The sequence below is a fragment of the Orcinus orca genome, chromosome 9, assembly GCF_937001465.1.
Source record: "Orcinus orca chromosome 9, mOrcOrc1.1, whole genome shotgun sequence".
Classification (NCBI taxonomy): Eukaryota; Metazoa; Chordata; class Mammalia; order Artiodactyla; family Delphinidae; genus Orcinus; species Orcinus orca.
In genome coordinates, this window is record NC_064567.1 from 41,002,834 (window position 1) to 41,023,558 (window position 20,725).

The following is a 20,725-nucleotide window of genomic DNA, read 5'->3' on the forward strand; positions in this document are numbered from 1 at the left end:
AAAAGAAAACAGTGCAGAAGAAATACTTGACAAGATAATGGCTGAGAATTTGCCAAAACGTATGAAACACATGAACTACAGCTCTGTAAAGGTCATTGAAGCTTAGTATGATAAAGAAATAACCCAGTATGACAAAGAAAACCACACCTAGGCAGATTAGGGTCAAACTGTCACAAATCAAAATACTTAAAAATATTAACAGCAGAAAAGGGGAATTCCCCAGCAGTCCAGTGGTTAGGACTCGGCACTTTCACTGCCGGGGGCCCGGGTTTGATCCCTGATCAGGAAACTAAGATCCTGCAAGCCGAGCAGCGAGGCCGACAATATAAAAAAATAAAAATAAAAGCAGAAAAGATAAGAATGATGGCTGACTTCTTATCAGAAACAATCAAAGCCAGAAAACAATAAAATGTCATCTTTAAAGGGGTGGCTGAAAGAAAAAACCTGCCAACCTAGCAGTCTATATCCAAGAAGAATATTCTTCAGAAATTAAGACAATGTAAAGAGAGACATCTTTGGATAAACAAAAGTTAGAGAATTCATTTCCAGCAGAAGTATATTACAAAAAATTAAAAAACAAACAAAAAAAACCTTCTTCCTGAGAAGGCAATAATCCTAGATGGAAGCCTGGCTCTGCAAGATGGAATGAAGAACATAAGAACCAATAAATATAAATGACAATTCTTTAAAATATATTTTTAAAATTTCTTTTAAAATTGATTAAAAAATAACAGTGCATTGGGGTTTATAATAAGGGTAGAATTAAAACATAATGGGGTGGGCAAATAGAATTATACTGTTGCAAGGTTCTAACTGTTATAAGGTACATGAAGAGGAATAAGTGTGTTTCAATATAGACTGTAGTAATGGTAATAGGCTAAGGATGCATATTGTAATCCTTAGCAATAACTGAAAAAGAATACAGGGAGGTATAGCTAAAAAGCCAACAGAAAAGATAAAAATGATTACCAAAATACTCAATTAGAAGTAGTCAAGAAAGGAAAAACAAATGACAAAGAACAGATGAGACAAATAAAAAATAAAGAACAAAATAGTAGGACCAGGGTCTGTTAACTTTTCGTGTAATGGCCCAGACAATTAATATTTTAGACTTTGCAGACCATACAGTCTCTGTCACAACTATTCAATCTGCCATTGTAGCATGAAAGCAGCCACAGACAATACATAAATGGTCATGATTGTGTCAAAAACTTTAGTTACAAAAACAGGCTGCTGAACTTTTGTTACGAATATATCAATATCAGTTCATTAATTGTGACAAAAGTAACTTAAAAAAAAAAAACAAACAGGCCAAGAGCCAGATTTGCCTGTAGGCTACAAGTATGCTTGCTTTGTGGTAGACTAAACCCAACCATATTAGTATTGCATTAAATATAAATGTACTAAACACTCTAATGAAAAGACAAAAAATTGTTAAACTAACAAAATATGACCATAAAATATGCTTCTGATACACTAATTTGACATATATGGACAGGTTGAGAATAAAGAATGGAAAAAGAGAAAATTCCCTGGCAGTCCAGTGGTTAGGGCTGTGCGCTTCCACTGCAGGGGGCATGGGTTCCCTGGTCGGGGAACTAAGAGCCCGCACGCTACGTGGCACGGCCAGGGGGGAAAAAAAAGAATGGAAAAAGATATACCATATCAACATTAATCATAAGAAAGCTGATGTGACTCTATTAATAACAGACAAAGTAGACCTTAAGATAAAGATGACTACCAGAGAGAAAGTGTTAACAATTCATCAAGAAGATATAATAATCTTAAATATTTATGCACCTAATAGCATAGCTTTAAAATACATGAAGCATAAGTTGACAGAACAAAAACTAAGTGCCTAAAATTGAGACTATGTTGCTCTTACTAGTTGGAAGTTTGAGGGACTGATATTTTCTTCCCAATAAAATCATGCTTTCTGTCTAGCATGAAAATATTCACATAAGAAATATTTTTAAACAAATCATTCTTATCAGTCTATTAATAATGAAGAGACCGCATGTCAAAAGTATCTTTTAAATTATAAAAGCTGCTTAAGTACATGTGATAATTTTAAATGATTCTCAATGTGAATTAAAGATTACAAATATAAGAAAAATTCAATTGGAGAAGTTGTATCATTAGAGTAAAATGGTAACATCCAAATATTTAAAGTCATATTGACTTCTGGGTCAAGATAGAAAGGGGGATGCTTTAGTCTGTCATTCCTGCTGCCCAGTGAAGAAGAATGACACCCTGTTGGAATATCTTAGTTCAGTCTAAATTAGAAAGTTTTTACTGTAAGATTAGTTTCCAAAAATTTAGTCCTCCAACCTAATAAAGATAAGTTAAAGGGGGGATTCTTGGCCAAAAAGTATGGATTTCAAGAGACTAACTCCATAAAATAAACCTTCAACTTCCTGAATTTCAAAGGTATCTATAATGTAGAGTCAAAACATCATACGCCTCATTATTATATTTGTTATAAATTCCCTTGCCGTTTTCTTTTCTATATTGTCAATGTTAAGTTCCTTAGCCTCTCAATGCTAATTAATAGAATTCTACTATTTAGCCCAGAGAATGCTCCTGGTAAGAAGAATCTCAGAAAGATGAGAAGAAAATGTTCCCTCTTACTCTACAGCTGTGAAAAGTAGACAATATTCTTGGTTAGAAGCTTGTCCTGAAGTGAACTGAGAATAATCACAGAAGAGTCAATGTTACTACACCCTGTCAAGTGTGGAGATGTGCGAAAATGTATGATCCTATTCTGTTTTCTATTTAACAAAATGGTCTTTTAAGATTATCAACACCTCAAAGATTATCGTTAAGAGGTGTAAAATGTACCCTATAATCAGGGTGACTGTATAATTTTTTATACGTCAGGATATTTCTGAGCGAGAATAATTATACCTGTTAATAATTAAACCAGACCAACAGGCATAAACCAGGATAGCTTTGGACACACCAGAACACCTAATCACTCTTCCTACAACCTCAGAATTCTACAGTGCTAATCATTTGTTTTACCTCACAGGTGTTTGCCCTAATACTATTTAAATTGACATCTCTATTTCCTGGAAGGTATAAATATCTATGACATTTCTTTAAGTCAGAAGATGAGTTGTGGGATATGCTTCTCCCTTTATCCATAAAAGTATAGTAAAACCTATGATTATTTTGGATTCTCTATTCAAAGAAAGGATTTGAGAGTGTGACTCATTGAAATTCATAATTTAAATTCCAGGACGTCAGACTTTACATCCGATATCTATAAGCTCAAATAAGAAAGCAATCCGTTATTAGTGGTATCCTAAATTTATAGAGCAAACACTGGGTTAACCTCAACAGAAATCTCATTCTGAAGGGGTCTCAGAGATAACCCCGTGACTTATCTTTATTGGTCAAGACACCAGTAAAATAAGCAAACGTTCCCTTGCACTGATGGTCTCTGGTAGGATATGGGAGACTTGTTTACTCTCTCAAATTTAATCAAATGGGATTATTATGTGAATATACAAGGTCTTCCATTTTTCCCACCAATTTAAAGAACATCTAAACTTAACTATCTTAAATATTCTCCTACATAACCACAAGGTATTAGAACAAATACTTGCTCCCCCCTGCCACTCAAAAAAGCACATCTATGACAAATTTTTCATCTAAATTATATTGTATTTGACTCAGGAAGAGACTTTACAGTATTGGACACAACCATTAAACTGATTTGATTTTACACTCAGATCAGGTGGCTGGATATTTAAGTTATAATTTCAAAAAATTTTTTAAGAGAATGGACATGTAATTTATTTTTAATTTGTGTGACGTTTTAAATTAAAATGGCAGTGAAAAAAATTTTTAAAGAGCAATCAGTCTATATTTAACATATGTCATTGAAATCTCTTTCATTTTAGAGATTCATGAAATCTCTTACATATATAGAAATTGGCTATGGGACAACACTGAGTAAGGAATACAGTTCACAGAACCCCAGTCCTTATGTTTACCTAATTTGCAAATGTTGTTTTAAGAATTTAAAATACGACTTTTCTGGTGGTGCAGTGGTTAAGAATCCACCTCTCAATGCAGGGGACACGGGTTCGATCCCCGGTCTGGGAAGATCCCACATGCCGCAGAGCAACTAAGCCCACGCGCCACAACTACTGAGCCTGCGCTCTAGAGCCCGCGAGCCACAACTACTGAGCCCACACCCTGCAACTACTGAATCCTGCGTGCCTAGAGCCCATGCTCCGCAACAAGAGAAGCCACCACGAGAAGCCCATGCACCACAACGAAGAGTAGCCACCACTCGCTGCAACTAGGTAAAGCCTGCGTGCAGCAACAAAGACACAAGGCAGCCAAAAAGAAAAATTAAAAAAGAAAAAAAAGAATTTAAAATAAAACAAAAAGTACTATCCAGCATTTTGCAAATTAGCATATCTATACACCCACAAGATGCTTGTGATTGATCTTCACAAAGATATTAAAAATCCTAAAAAACATTTCTATAATATATGAATATATTTAGTATAATTTTAGCATTAAATGAATTTTAATTTTAAAATTAATAAACAGAGCATCAACTACATAGCAACATACCTATTAGCCAATTAAGATCACAGAAGTTGTCTACTTTTACTTAAAACATTACCAATAGTTCTTTCAATAAAGAGGAGGTCAACAATACTGAATAAATTTTAGTTTTAGACATAGTTATTAATTTGGCATTTGGTACCCGGAAAAATCAATGCTGAAGTGACTATAGAATCTTAAAGAATTATAACATGAAAAAAGAATATAAAAGCCCAAATACCAAAAAGGCATGAAAAAAACTAGAGAACTTTTAAAGAAAGCTTTAAAGAATTATGAGACTAAAGAAAAAGATGCCCATCTACAAGGATCTAAAGAAAGAATAATTTACATAATGTCCTTAATTATTCAAAATAACCAAGAAGACATGAGAGTGGTTAGTAAAACAAATACATAAGGGCCAAAAATTAAGGACTAATTTTTAAGCTCATTAGTTTCAAGCAAAGAAAATATGGCAACCTTTTCCTGGAACATATAGCCCAGTAGCTCTCGCTCTTTAACATCATAATTTATCTAAAACAAACAAAATAAAAGACAAAGAGAAAAAAAGACCCAGAATCACTCAATTTGTTAAACTAGCTGAATTACTAAATTAAAAGTTACATGAATTTTTTTAAACATCGTTATATTCTAACTTCAGAAATCTTTTATAATATTTTTAAATAGTCTGTATTATACAGCAGAAGCCAACACTAGGACTAAAGTTTGCCTCTACTTCTCTTACTACTTAAAATGATCTCGTTAGCTATTAAATATTTAGTCTTTACAGTGTGGTGAAAAAGCACTCAATATGGTAGTGACACTACACAGATCTGAACTATGAAGTCTTAAACTTGGAGAGGAAAGTACGGGAAGGAAATCCCTTAGATTCATGAGTACTTTTCCAAGAAATTAATCTATCTTTCCCTATCTTGTCAAAACTAAATCCAAAAAATGTTAGTCATTTCAAAATATTGGTTTCAAACGGGCAAGAAACTATGTTTAAAACTGTAAGCTTAACATCTATACGCAAGAAGCAATACTTTCTTAGTCAGAATTGACATTTAGAATAAACCAGTATATGCTGCTTTGAAGACTTAACTATTAAGATACAGGGGAGAAATACTTCCAACATCAAAAAACATATAATGCAGCTAAACCCATGTCTAATTAAAATGTACAATTCTAAGAACATACATATTCAGCCAAAGATTTCAAATACTTGAAAGTAATGGGACATTTTCATGGACCTAATTTTTCTATAAATAAATAAATAAATTTGGATTACCTTGTCCAGAGCAAATTTTGTGTTTCCTACTGAAGATAATGACAGCATGTAAGATCCAACAAGGGCAAAGTTGCTGGTACGCACAGCATTAAGACTGGCCATAACTAAAGAAAAAGGAAATGAAGTTTAGTTCAGAGTGACTTTGGTAAGTATAAATAACAATTCCTCACCCCACTCTAACAGAATGAAATTAAACTGCCACAGAAAAAACTGCTTCATTTTCCTCCATCTCCAAATATGGAGGTGGGGCAGGGTGGGGGGAATAAAACATCAACACATTTCCTAATGAAAGAAAACTGTTAAGTATTTATATTTAACGTAAGTGAGGTACAGGCACATCTTAACATTTGAGACAGATGTGTTTTTAAACATATAGAACCTAAAAACGTGTGCATAAAAAGCAATTTTCCTATGAGAGATGAAAACCTTCACTGCTGTAGTCTAGGATGACATAATGAGCAGCAGGACTTTATCTGCACGGTTCTTCTTAGTTATTCTCTTGTGCCAAGAAACAGAGACCAAAAGTCCAAAGGTGAGTGAAACCAGCTCAGTCCTAATCCCCTTTGGAAAATTTAGGCCTAACGCCACTCTGGAAAAGTCTTCCCTGGCCTACTGGCACTCCAGTTTCCAGTGAACTAGAAAGATGCTTTTCTGACATGATGCGATGCCAGTCATGATCAGTAAAGTTAAAACAGGTGAACTCCTCAGTGTGGCTAGCACAAAACAAATCTACAGAACAAGAGAAGATAGGGTGAAGAGTAATGCTACCTGCTGCAGTTGTCAAGTGACTAGGTATCCTATGTGTACTGCCTGCTAGAGCCTGAGCAATGTGCTGTTTGGTGGCCCGTGGTGGTTTCAGACAGCAGGTTATTCTCGCCAGTAATCTTATATGTTACTACCTTACAGAAAATATTCAAAGGAGAGTAAGGTAAGCACTCATAAATCAAGACGGCTATATGTATAAGTATGCAATTGCTTATATCCTAACGCTTCAAATAGTTCAAGATTCACTCACCTGAAGAAGGAAGGGTGCTTTTCTAAAAAAAAGGTGTGAAGAAGGACATAAGTTATTTTCTTTATTTGATACAAAGATTTAAATATTAAGTACAAACACTACAAGGACTATATTTCAGAAAACATTATTTTTTCCTTTTAGGATATTTTAAAGATTCCCAAAGCACTTAGGGTTTAGAAATGGTTAACCAATTTCCAATCATATGTGTAAGATGAAGATTTCTCAAGGAACTTCAACTTTCAAAAAATTCTACTTACTGTGGTTACAGATGTGAGAAGTCGCTTAGGAGTAATAGCCTGGAAGAAAAGATAACTTAGTATATTTCCTATTAAACATTATGATTAAAACCAACCAAACTTGAGATTCTCCCACACAGAAAATAACTCTTAAATATCAATACATTATACTTGAGTCTTTTATTCCGGCTTTACCCACACTGTTATTCCTTTTTTGTTAAAGCTAAATAAAATTCTTTTAAATGATGATTTAAACAAAGAACAAAAGAGCAAAGGCTAGGAAGGACAGAAACAAAGCTGTTTCTATTCCTCATGCCTACAGTGACCACATCATTCTTAAGTCTGGTTTAGAGGAGCTAGTAAGACAAGAGTTCAGAGGAAAGGCCTGAGAAAAGTTTAAAGAGATAATAATAGTTGTCAAGCAGATATGGAGAAAACAGAATTGTCTAGCCTGAGTAATATCGGTAGCTTATACTTAGGGTCATGGTCACTCACTGCAAGTTTACTCTCAGTATTCATACCTATACTTATTATGTGCAGTAACTAGAAATTTAAGGCATAAAAATGACCCAAAAGCTTGATAATTATTAAAAATTATACATAATTGTAAACAGACATTATATCTCCTATTTCTGATTATATTTCTACTGGGTTTCTTTCATTCTCACCTTTGACTTGTATGCTTTTTTCTTCTTATCAGGGCCTGAGGGATCTTTCGTTTGTACCTACACACAAATCCAAAGCATAAGTAACTTAAAATCTGATGTCTTTAAGAAAAATACACTATTAGTTACTTTAGAAAGCTTTAACTGCTTACCAAGCTGTAAACTTCAATATTTATTTCAAAGTCATTTGACACATCCCGCCTGGAAAAATAAAAATATCAAATTATGCCATTAAAAATTATGCCACAAATACTGTTACAAGGCTGAGAGTAAAGGAATTCACTGTGTTTTAAAACTAAAGACAATAGTTACAAACTATTAAAGAATATAAAAACTGGTAAGAACTGTCTATTTTTTCCTATAATACAGGTCAAACATTTTCTTCAGCATTTTACAACTCAAGATCTTAAATAATAAAAGTAGTTTTTCTTCCAAACTAGATTTTGACTCTAGTTTCAAAATAAATCTCTGACACTAAATATAAATGTCTTTCACTGAGACTTAATGTTAAGTACATTAAGAGATTTAAAGTATATATTAAAAAATTGTGGTCCAGATTTTGCATGTGTGTGTGTGTGTGTGTGTGTGTGTGTAGTAAATATATATGTTAAAACACTTCAAAACATCAAATACCTATAGTCACGTGGAAGAAACATGCTACTCAATGGAAGAAAAGATCGGAAACATAAAAGAGTTAAACCAACAAATTGAAAAATGAGTTATTTGTCCATATAAAAACAATAAGCATACTGCATTTCAAAGATTATAAATTCTACCTGGATGCTTAGACTGTATTAACTCTATTAAAAAAGAAAAGTATGTTTGAACCATCAAAAGCCTAATTTACTTACAAAGTAAATGTAGTAGTGAATGTTAGAGCATCGCCATTAAGAGAATTTGAGGTACTTGCTAATGGTGTGGCTACCATATTTTCAGCTCCTGCTTTTAGTATAATTAAGAAATAGTAATTTGCTGCATCTGTAAGAAATAATCACATTACCTAATAAGCACAAGCAAAATCAGATTTAGCTAATCAGCATTCTGGAAGACCAAATGAATAAAGTAATACTGCAACTGATTTACATAAAATTCATTTCAAATTTTCTAAAGTCAACTTTTCAGACACAAAAAGACATAACATAAGCAGACAGACATGTTCCTGGAACAGCATCATCAAGGTCTCTTCATTTTAAGTGAACTGAAATAACTTCGCTACACATTCCTCAGTTTCTGCTGACTTCAAATTTTACCTATTGACCCGAAATTCTTTAGCTAATAGTATACATCTCAAAAGGGTAAATTCTGGTTTGTTATTTCAAAACTGAGATTAAAATACTATATTTCTGTGAAAGTTACCATCCTGCCCTATTTTTCAGATACTGGTGCCATAACCTCCTTTACCCACTTTGTTTAAATATGATTTTAAGTAGAATACATAGCTTAGAAAAGTTTATTTATTCATTCTAGAGGAATAAAGGGAATAAAATTTGAATAGAAGTATCTACACTGTGATGCTCTTCACTCCCACAACCAGGAATTCAGGATTCAAAGAACAAATTTACATGACAGAGTGAATTTTAAATAGAATAGAGTAAGTAAAATAAGTTCTTTTAGATGCCCAATACTTTCCACAATAAAATTAATGCAAGTCAAATGGTCTGTTTTATCAGAACAACTCATCTTAGTAATTTATTTTATGTTCAATATTATGTTTAACAAGCCTAACTTTCAGTTAGAACTATGTCTGTTATTGCATGGATCAGTAAGAACATATATGAAATTTTCCTTGGTTATTTTTATACACCCATCTACATAAAAGGAACTAAAGGCCCGAGATACAAGCCTTGTGTCTTCATACATGCTCTACTTTTTCCCATTTGTACAATTCCAATCTAGGTGAAATTCATAATTTAACATATGATCTAGAAGTGAGTAAATAAAAATTACCATACCTGGTTTCTGAACTGTACTGCAGACAAAATCTGCTTTTAGAGGCAAGCGGATTTCTGACAAAGTAATTGATCCTTTGGAAGGGACAAATTCACTTTGGGATATGGGACCAGCATTATTCTTCCTCTGAGGTCCTTCATTCTTCAACTTATTCAACTCATCAATCAAAAGTGTTCTCTTCTCAGCTATGTAGAAATATGCAAGTTAATATTTCAAATATTAAAACTGCAATTGTTTCTAAATTAAACCAATTCAAGAAAATGAACTCATGTGGCAACTGTATACAACACCAAAGACAAAATCAGTAACTCTTCCTTCATATAAATAGATGGAAGGTAGTTAGGTAAAACCTTGATTGCTCAATCTGTTCACAAAATCCTTGTAATTTAATACTTCAACTTTTGGTCAGCTTTCTTGCATGGTTAATCTCTCCATCCTAACATGCCCTGTCATCCATCACCACACATACACACAACAAAATTCACATACTTATTTTTAGCTATACATATATAGACAGGTACAGAGACAGAGCATGTATGTGTGTGTGCATAAAGAGTACGTATGTGTGTGAGTTCATGTATTCATTCTTAGCATACTCTTTACACTACATTTCTTCAAATGCATTCCAGGTTCTTTCACCTTTTCATGCAAACTACACCTTATTTTACATGTAGTGTTTTCACAAACCTTGTAAGAAACAAAAAATAGATCAGCTGAAACAGATTATCAAAAAAGCCCTTTCTCTAAAATTAGAAATTTCTGAGTATACTAGACAAAATGAGTTTTTCCTGGTTTGAAATTGTGTTGGAATTGTTTCAGGTGTATCACACATACTTGCAATTAGAAGAAGTCTTTCTGCTTCAGCTTCTTCCAGTGACCCTTTTCCATGGTCTTCATCAACACAACAGTTAAGAGCCTGGCTAGCCTGATAGATCACTGTCTGCTGCAAATTTATTTCATTATTGAGCTCCTAGTGAAACCAATGAAAGGAGGAAAAAAACTCACATTTTTAATCACCATTTTCACTTTATTTAAACTTTAATTATAATTTATCCAATTGGGTAATTTCCAAAATCTCCAGAGAGGGAAGTCAAAATGTTACAGTTTCATTGTTCAAGTTTCTAGACTATGCACCAAAAAAAGAGGACTTTTCTCAAACTGAATTCAGGAGTAAGCTCCTGAGCTCCTACACGTCACACACTGTCCTAGTCACTCAGGATACAGAGATGAATAAGGCTGGGCTCTTGTCCTCAAGGAGCTCACCATCTCACGCTGTCAACCTTCCAAATCCCCTTTCCACAGTACATACCTGCATTTTCTGTTTGATGTTAACCTGACAAGGAAAACCATTCTTTTTTTCATTCAATTTTGAAGTAACATCTTCCTTCCGAACAATCACCTGCTTTATTGAAGGACGGTCTGTTTCTTTGACTCTTTGAGATCTATATGCATCAATGCTTCAGGAAATAAGTTATACTCTATTAGAAATCCAGCAACACACTAAGCACTATCCTTTGTTGAACATATCAGCAGAATATTGATATTGCAACATATCAGTAGAACACTTCACTAGAATGGAAAATGCCATTGGGTGAAAGAGAGTCTTCCCAAAGCTATTTCAAAGTTTTATAAAGATTAATACTAATAACACTATAATTATAAATAACAAAACTTGTTATGTCAATCTAAACCATGACCCTTAGCGAGTGAATGTCCTCTAAGATGTTCTCACCTGTAAGGAAGATCATGACCTTCATGACCTATACTATCACCAGACTCAGCTCGAGGGACACGGGTTCTTTGGAATTTTCCTGGCTTTGGACTTTCATCACTTATGCTGGTGTCTTTCAATTCCCAGCTAGGCGAAGAAACTAAATTCTGCAGGAAGGCACATCAGATATTAGATTTTATGGATGACATTGATTCTAAATGAGAAATCTGAGGAATTGAATGACTTTATTACTAGAAAATAAACATCCAATAAGTTGATCGATTCATCATAAAAACAAGGCAAACTTAAATAAGTTCCTAAAATGTATATGAGTAAAAGTTCAAAGACAGCTGAAGCCTACACTTGTAACTCTTTTAAAAAAATATTTCTAATTGAATCAATCTCCAAAAAAAGGTGCAGCTATTCAATTTAGGGTGATAGCTTATAACAGTAGAGTTAGCTCTCAATAAATGTTAGTTATCTATCTGGTGCTAAATACTAATATACTAATATGACCTAATATGCACTTCACCCCCATGATGTAGGTACTATTTTTAACCTAATTTAACATTTAACTGTGGCAAAGAGGTTAAATAACCTGGCCCATAAACATCGCTTAATGGCAGAGCCAGGATTTGAGCCCAAATGTCTGGCCTTTTAAGCCATGTTACAGTTTGGATTCCATCTAAGGCCAAAAACAAACACTGAAGAGTTTTAAGCTCTCTTTTAAGAGAATTAACATCAGGTTTGCAAAATACCCCTGGCTACAGAGTGCCAAATCCCCATGCACCAACTAAAACAAAAAGGGACCCCAATTCTACTTAGTTTCTTTCTGTGCTGGGCCTGTTTACATTTAGTCCTTTCTTACCTCTGGACTTACCACACCAACTGTCTGTGCTAATGGAGCAAGTAAAGACATCGAGGAGATATTCAGTGCATCTTCCTGTTCGCTGCTTTCTGCATCTGCATTATCCATCTCCTCCTGGCTCTTTTCCACATCTAGTTCACCTTGCTCTAGGACATCACTGAAGATGTCATTAATTACTTTTGAACTGTTGATATCATCATCCACACTCATCTCAATTTCACGTACCACCTCTGAAAAATATTCCAACAGGTAAATACTGTGATTCAGACCTTTAAGAATTAAACGGATAACAGAGAAGACCTAACATTCATATGCTTACTCAATAAACAGGAAGAAAAAGGCCTATGAAAAAGTACCTCCTAAACAAACAAAACAAAAAGAAATAGAATACTACTAATATAAAGTTCCAATAACATTTTCTAAGTAATAAAGGTGGGAACTATCAAAAGCTGATTCAATTCTTTGGGTTTAAGAAAGAATATTAAAAACCCAGACTGCAAGATAATAGCCAAAAGCTTCAGATTTACAAAAAATATTTTTTCAAATAATTCTTTTTCTATTGTTGGGAACTGCCCTTTCACATTGCAGTCAATAATAGGAAAATATTAACATCACTTAGGGCAGGGGTCACAAATAAACTTCAAGGGCCACTGATTCCTCTAACCATACATGCAGAGTTTGGAAGGGCAGCACATTTTCTTTCCCTTTGAAAGTGAGTGATAGCCTTAATCAGATTTTCACAGGAGCCTGGGACCTAAAGATAACTGTTCACAGTACTGTATTTTGTGAAAGCTAGAGTATTTCCAAGTGGGGAAAAAAAAAGAATATTATAAAATCATATTTTGAAATATAGAACACTGCATATTTGAATATGAGAATACTAATTCTCCTAGCGTGTCCAGAGTTAATAAGAGACAAGGAATGAAAACAACAAAAACCAACCAGTCAGCTGTTCAACCTTTGGGTCTGATGTTACTTTTAAGGACTTTTCCTCTTCCAAAAACAATGTTATTTTCAAAGGGCTAGACTTCGTCATTTCACATTCAGTAAAACCTAAAAAAATTTAAGGAAAAACCATATGAATATATATATAAAAACTTAAGAGTTTTTCAATTAAGGAATCTTACATATCTTGTTTTCTGATTATAAAGCTATGCATTTCAAATCCAGAAATGCATAAAGTAGAGAATGCCCCAAAGCACCTGTCTTCTCTTAACTTTCCCATCTCTCTCTTCTTCCCTAGAAGAGAAAGGGGACACTAATATTACCAGGTTATTGTTTGTTCTTCCAGTTTTCCCCCTATGTATACATATGTATATATCTTTTTAAAAATTTTTCCCATTATTTTATCTTATTTTATTTTATTTTTTAAACATCTTTGTTGGAGTATAATTGCTTTACAATGTTTTGTTAGTTTCTGCTGTATAACAAAGTGAATCAGCTATACGTATACATACATCCCCATATCCTCTCCTTCTGGCGTCTCCCTCCAACCCTCCCTTCCCACCCATCTAGGTGGTCACAAAGCACCAAGCTGATCTCCTTATGCTATGCGCTGCTTCCCACTAGCTCTCTATTTTACATTTGGTAGTGTATATATGTCAACGCCACTCTCTCACTTTGTCCCAGCTCACCCTTCCCCCTCCCCGTGTCCTCAAGTCCAGTCTCTACATCTGCATCTTTATTCCTGTCCTGCCCCTAGGTTCATCAGAACCATTTTTTTTTCTTTTTTAGATTCCATATATATGTGTTAGCATATGGTATTTGTTTTTCTCTTTCTGACTTACTTCACTCTGTATGACAGACTCTAGGTCCATCCACCTCACTACAAATAACTCAATTTCATTTCTTTTTATGGCTGAGTAATATTCCATTGTATATATGTGCCACATCTTCTTCATCCATTCATCTGTTGATGGACACTTTGGTTGCTTCCATGTCCTGGCTATTGTAAATAGTGTGATCATACTATACATGCTGTTCTGCATTTTGGTTTTTGCTTTTTAAAAAGTGTCAATAAAAACACTTAACTAGCAATAGAAAAACACTACTTCAACATAATAAAGACCATATATGAGAAGCCCACAGCTAACATTATACTTAATGGTAAAAGATTGAAAGCTTTTCCTCTAAGATCAGGAACAAGACAAGCTAGAGATAAGCCCACTCTCACCATTTCTAGTCAACATAGCTTTTTAAAAGTCCTAGTTAGAGCAATAGGCAAGAAAAAGAAATTAAAAGAATCCAAATTTTAAAAGAAGTAAAATTATCTCTGTTCACAGATAACATGATCTTATATACAGAAAATTCTAAAGATTCCACACACAAAAAAACTGTTAGAATAATATACAAATTCAGCAAAGATGCAGAATACAAAATCAACACAAAAAAACCAGTTGCATTTCTATATACTAACAATGAACAATCTGAAGAGCAAATTAAGAAAACAATTCCATTTACAATAGCATCAAACAGAATAAAATACTTAGGAATAAACCTAACCAAGGAGGTGATAGACTTGTATACTGAAAAGTACAAAATATTGCTGAAAGACATTAAAAAACACACAAATAGATGGAAAGACATCCCATGTTCATGGACTGCAAGACTTAATATTGTTAAGATGTCAATACTACCCAAAGCAATCTACAGATTCAATGCAATTCTTATCAAAATCCCAACAGCACTTTTTGGAGAAATAGAAAGTCTGTCCTAAAATTCATATGGAACTTCAAGAGACCCTGAATATCCAAAACAATTTTGAAAGAGAACAAAGTTAGAAGACTGACATTTCCTGATTTCAAAACATATTACAAAGCTATAATAATCAATATAGTATGATACTGGCATAAAGATAGACATATAGACCAGTGGAAAAGAAGAGAGAGCCCAGAAATAAAACTTCACGTACATGGTCAAATGATCTTTAACAAGGCTGCCAAGATAATTCAATGGTGAAAGGGCAAATGATGTTGGGAAAACTGGATATTTACATGCAAAGAATTAAGTTGGACCTTTATCTGATGCCATATCCAAAAATCAACTCAAAATGGATTAAAGACATAATGTAAGACTCAGAACTATAAAACTCCCAGAAGAAAACATAGAGAGAAAGAAAGCTTCATGACATTGGATTTGGTGATGATTTCCTGGGTATAACACAAAGCAGGCAACAAAAGCAAAAATAGACAAATGGGACTACATCAAACTTAAAAACTTTTGTGGGAGCGGGGGCAAGGTAGGAGTAGGGGATTAAGAGGTACAAACCACTATGTATAAAATAAGTAAGTTTCAAGGATATACTGTCCAGCACATGGAAAATATTTTATGATAAATAAAATGGAGTATAATCTATAAAAATGTTTAATCATTATGTTGTACACCTAAAACTAATATAATATTGTCAACCAACTACACCTCAATTTACAAAAAAAAGTTTTGTGTATCAACCTACTGAATGTGAGAAAATATTTGCAAATCATATATTTGACAAGGGGTTAATATTCAGAATATAAGAACTCCTACAACTCAATAACAAAAAATCAACCTGATTTAAAAATGGGCAAAGGACATGAACAGATGCTTCTCCAAAGATGACATACAAATGGCCAACAAGCATGCAAAAAGATGCTCAACATTTCCAATCATAGGAGAAATGCAAATCAAAATCACAATGAGCTAATAACTCATACCTATTAGGATAGCTACTGTCAAGAAAACAAAAAATAACAAGTGTTGATGAGGGTGTGGAGAAATCAGAATGCTTGTGCACTGTTGGTGAGACTGTAAATAGTGTGACCACTATGGAAACCAGCATAATAGTTCCTCAAAATATTAAAAATAGAACTACTGCATGATCAAGCAATCCCACTTCTGGGTATACAGCCAAAAGAATTGAAAGCAGGGTCTCGAAGAGATATTTGCATACCCATGTTCATAACAGCACTATCCACAATGGCCAAGAGGTGGAAGCAACCCACATGTCCATCAATGGATAATGGATAAACAAAATATGGCATATCTACACAATAAAATATTATTCAGCCTTAAAAAGGAAGGCAGTCCTGTCACACATTTGACATGTCAACATGGATGAAACCTGGGACGTTATGCTAAATTAAATATGCTAGCCACAAAAAGACAAATACTATATTATTGCACTTATATGAGGTATCTAATCTATATGAGGTAGTCAAATTCATAGAAACAGAATGTAGAATGCTGGTGACCAGAGGCTCAGGAGAGGGAAAAGGGGAGTTGTTGTTTAATGGGTATAGAGTTTCAGTTTTGCCAAATGAAAGTTACAGAGATCTGTTCCTCAACAGTGTGAATATACTTAACACTACTGAACTGTACACTTAAAAATTGTTAAGATGGGGCTTCCCTGGTGGCACAGTGGTTGAGGGTACGCCTGCTGATGCAGGGGACGCGGGTTCGTGCCCCGGTCCAGGAAGATCCCACGTGCCGCGGAGCGGCTAGGCCCGTGAGCCATTGCCGCTGAGCCTGTGCGTCCAGAGCCTGTGCTCCGCTACGATGGCGAATTTCAGTAATATGTTTTTTTACCACTACTGTTTCTTTTAATTTAACTGCCTATGATATATTAAATGTCATTACATACAAAGCAACCTTATTCATTTTAAGCAGCTACATAATACTTGATTACATGGATTTAGCACAATTTACTTATAGTCTTCTACTGATCTGCATTTAGGTCATTTAAATCTTATTACTCTTACAAATGGTGCTACAATTAATATATTTGTACATACACCTGTGCACACTAGTTCTAAGAATTCAACTTACAGAAACACTTGCAGAGCACACACACTTTACAATTCAATAGATATTACTGAATTTTTCTCCAAAAAATACTTATAGTAATTTACACTCTCATCAAGTGTATGCGTTCTCACTCTGGAAAGATAATTAAGGAAGAAGGATATTGCATGGCTAGAAATGAGAAGGTAAGTGGAAATGAAGAAATGAATCTCTCTTTTTACACTAAAACAGCATTTCTGCTTTCCAATCCAATTTCCAATTCCAATTTCCAATGTAGACTGAAATCTACATTTTAAGTGAAGGAGAAATAGAAAACGCTTACCCGTAGGTTCTATACTAGAAGGTTGTGCTGGTGTCTGATTTTCTGTCACCTTTTCTGTTACTGGAAGTGATGGGGTATTTGGACCAACTTGTTTTCTGAGGGGAGTGTTCTGACAGTGAATTTCCTGCAAAAAGCAAATGAAGAGATAAACTTTACCTCTCAAAACTATAAATTTTGTCTTTTTACATGTCATTAAATGAAACAAGTAAGAGTCATTGTTCTATATAAGCTTCCTCAGAACAAAACAGATAATGAATGTGAAAGGGTCCAGCCATGTTTAGAACACAAAAGGCCTCGGTGCTAGTTCATATTCTTGGTAATTAATAGTAAGTAAAATCTTTTTTAGAGACCAGTAGGCAAGAGAGAATGAAAATCCACATCAGAGTTCAGCTTTAGATAAACCAATTCAGGTGAAAGCCACATATTGGGAAAAAATAATTGTCTCCTCAGAAAGAACAAAACAAATACAAGCAAAACCACATGCCACTTCCTCAACCCTTTCCAGCCACCACCTCCTTGCTCCCTTCCCTTTAGAACCAAACTTCTGAGGACTGCCTATACTCCTGGACCCTGCTCTTCACCCACTACTACCTGCATTCTACCCTCACTTCATTAAAAGGCTCTGCCAAGTCACAACAAGCTCCTTATTTCAAAACCCAGTGGTCTCAGTCCAGTCTACGTCTGACAACAAACACTTGGCAATACCAACCACTCCTCCCTTCTGAAAGGCTCTTTCTTCCCTTGACTTCAGTTACGCCATACTCAACTGCTTTTCCCTCCCATCTTCTGGCTGCTCTTTCTGTGGGTACCACAGATGAGTTCTGAGGTGGGGAGACTCCTGAACTCCCCATTACTGTGTTCAGAATTTTCTTTACATGTATATGTGCAACTGTCTGGGGAGGGATTCCACAGGTTTATCAGGAATCATTTAACAAAAAAATCATTTAAGAACGGTTGCTTTTTATTTTCCAGAGATGTAGAAGGAAAACCATGAGACTATGACCTACCAGCAACCAAGTGAAGAAGGTGCTTCAAACAGAAGAGAGTGATTCACAATGTCAAATGCTGCTAATAATAGGTCAAGTTAAACACTTGAAAACTGATTACTGAAGATCACTGGTGAATTTGATACGGGTAGTGGTGAAAGCCTGAGTGGAGAGATCAAGAGAGAAGGGAAGAGAAAAACTGGAAGATACAAGGAGAGACACCCTTTTGGAAGAGTCTGGATGAAAAGGAGGCGAAGAAAGGGAGGGCAATAGGAGATCAAAAGAGTTGTTTTTGTTTTAAGATCACAGATAATAGCTTGCTCTATGCTGATAGGAAGGATTAGCCCATTCATTCCTTCTTCCAAAGACAAATTTACTGTGCTCCTACTGTGAGTCAAGCACTGAGAACATAGACAGAGATGAATAAGGCTCTCATAGACAGTGATGAAAAACAAAGTTAAAACAATTATAGGAGGATAAATATTCCAGTGAGGTAAAAACAGGATGACATGGGCCCAAAAAAGCAGGAGGGGGACTGGGAAAAGGGCCAAGTAAAAAATTCCAGAGGGAATTAAAATTTAACCTATTCTTAATGAAACAGGAGCTCACCACAGAGATATTTCATCCAGAGAGACTAGCAAGTCAAAGACAAAGAGATCTGAAAATATGCGTACACTTGAGAGACTACAAATAGTCTGCATGGCAGGACTGAAACACACATGTGGAGGAGCAGGGAAGAGAAGCCAGGTTTCTGAATGATTCTAGATATCAAGCCAAGCACTTTAGACATTTTTCTGATGTTAGCTATGGGGAGCTCTCCAGGATTTTAAGCAAGGGAATACATGCCTATCTGCCTTTTAGAAATATTTTTCTAGCAGCAGTGGGTTAGATGGACTAGAGAGAAGCCAGACTAAAAGCAGGGTGTTCACACAAAGCTATGTTAATGATTAAGGCAATGGCAGAGGAAAATACACAAGACAAGGAAGCTTGGTGACATACTTAGAAAATGTATCACTGGATGTGTGTGTGCTTATGTGTGCATGTGCTAGAGGCCAGCAGGTGGGAAGACACAGTAACAAGAGGAAGGAGCCAAGGAGGTACTGCCAGATTGTTTTAGATGAGGAAGTATAGAGTAAAGCCCTAAGTGAAGACAGAGACTACATGGGGAAGATATTCCAGCAAAGCACAGAAAGCTCTGCCAGCCAACCAAAGCTCAACTAGAGTTCAGGAGAGAGATGAGGGCAGAATAGCCAAGCATCATCAGCATTTCTGTGATTGACTGAACCTAGATATGAGGATGGGAAAGAGATGTTCCAGGACAAGTGAGACAAGAAAAATGGTTGAGATCAGGACCTTGAGAAACATGATTTGTTAAGCAAGGGAACTGATAAAAAAAAAAACCAAAATAACATAGATCCTTCTCAAAGAATAAATTTATTATTCTATTTCTACTGGTAGCCACGTTAAATATAGTTCTATTATTTTTAGCTTAAAAATACATCCTAACACAGGAAAATTAAGAGGTACAAACTTCCAGCTATAAAATAAATGAATCACAGGGATGAAAGGTACAGCACTGGGAATACAGTCAATAATAATGTAATATCTTCGTACGGTGACAGATGGTAACTAGACTTATTGTAGTGATCATTTTGTAATGTATAGAAACATCGAATCACTGTACTGTGCAACAAGAACTAACATAGTGGTGTAGGTCAATTATACTTCAAAAACAAACAAAATAACTCATAGAAAAAATGATCATCTTTGTGGTTACCAAAGGAGGGGGTAGGGGAAGGGGGAATTGGATGAAAGTGGTCAAAAGGTATAAACTTCCAGTTATGAGATGAATAAGTACTAGAGATATAATGTACAACCTGATTAACATAATTAACACTGCTGTATGTTATGAGAGTAAATCCTAAGATTTCACATCACAAGGAAAATATGTTTTTTTCTATTTCTTTAATTTTGTATCTATGAGATGATGGAGGTTCACTAAACTTATTGTGGTAATCATTTCATAATGTATGTAAGTCAAATCACTAAACATTTACAGTGCTGTATGTCAATTATATCTCAATAAAACTGAAAGTAAAATGTGTATATACATATATATATATGTATATCTCCTAACACAGTATTTTGTACACAGTAGGCATGTAGATGAAACAAAAGATAGTTTAACACAGTAGGGATTTTGTTGAAGGCTTACCAATGAAATTTGACCAGAAATAATATGAGTAAAGCGAAATCTGGGAGGTATTTGGTGACTGAAAGAATTACAGATAGTCTAAAAGTATGATATTTGGGGAGAGATATATAATCATTAATGAGAAAAG

General features: G+C 34.7%; 1 protein-coding gene across 3 annotated transcripts in view; it reads right to left on the bottom strand.

Annotated features, from left to right (window-relative positions):
* Positions 1 to 20,725, bottom strand: part of ANLN (anillin, actin binding protein) — a 54,897-nt gene that overhangs the window by 16,522 nt on the left and 17,650 nt on the right. Inside the window, exons 8-21 of one of the 3 annotated variants that reach the window (XM_033428277.2) lie at positions 17,398 to 17,521; positions 13,239 to 13,349; positions 12,309 to 12,526; positions 11,450 to 11,595; positions 11,027 to 11,174; positions 10,552 to 10,687; positions 9,720 to 9,902; positions 8,619 to 8,745; positions 7,920 to 7,968; positions 7,771 to 7,827; positions 7,124 to 7,162; positions 6,867 to 6,888; positions 5,852 to 5,955; positions 5,044 to 5,097 (exon numbers count right to left, since the gene is read on the bottom strand). In XM_033428277.2, coding sequence (XP_033284168.1) covers positions 5,044 to 5,097; positions 5,852 to 5,955; positions 6,867 to 6,888; positions 7,124 to 7,162; positions 7,771 to 7,827; positions 7,920 to 7,968; positions 8,619 to 8,745; positions 9,720 to 9,902; positions 10,552 to 10,687; positions 11,027 to 11,174; positions 11,450 to 11,595; positions 12,309 to 12,526; positions 13,239 to 13,349; positions 17,398 to 17,521 — 1,518 coding nt within the window. Of the gene's footprint in view, positions 1 to 5,043; positions 5,098 to 5,851; positions 5,956 to 6,866; positions 6,889 to 7,123; positions 7,163 to 7,770; positions 7,828 to 7,919; positions 7,969 to 8,618; positions 8,746 to 9,719; positions 9,903 to 10,551; positions 10,688 to 11,026; positions 11,175 to 11,449; positions 11,596 to 12,296; positions 12,527 to 13,238; positions 13,350 to 17,397; positions 17,522 to 20,725 lie in introns of all 3 variants that reach the window. The other 2 variants (XM_033428276.2, XM_004269901.4) reach the window with 2 other exon arrangements.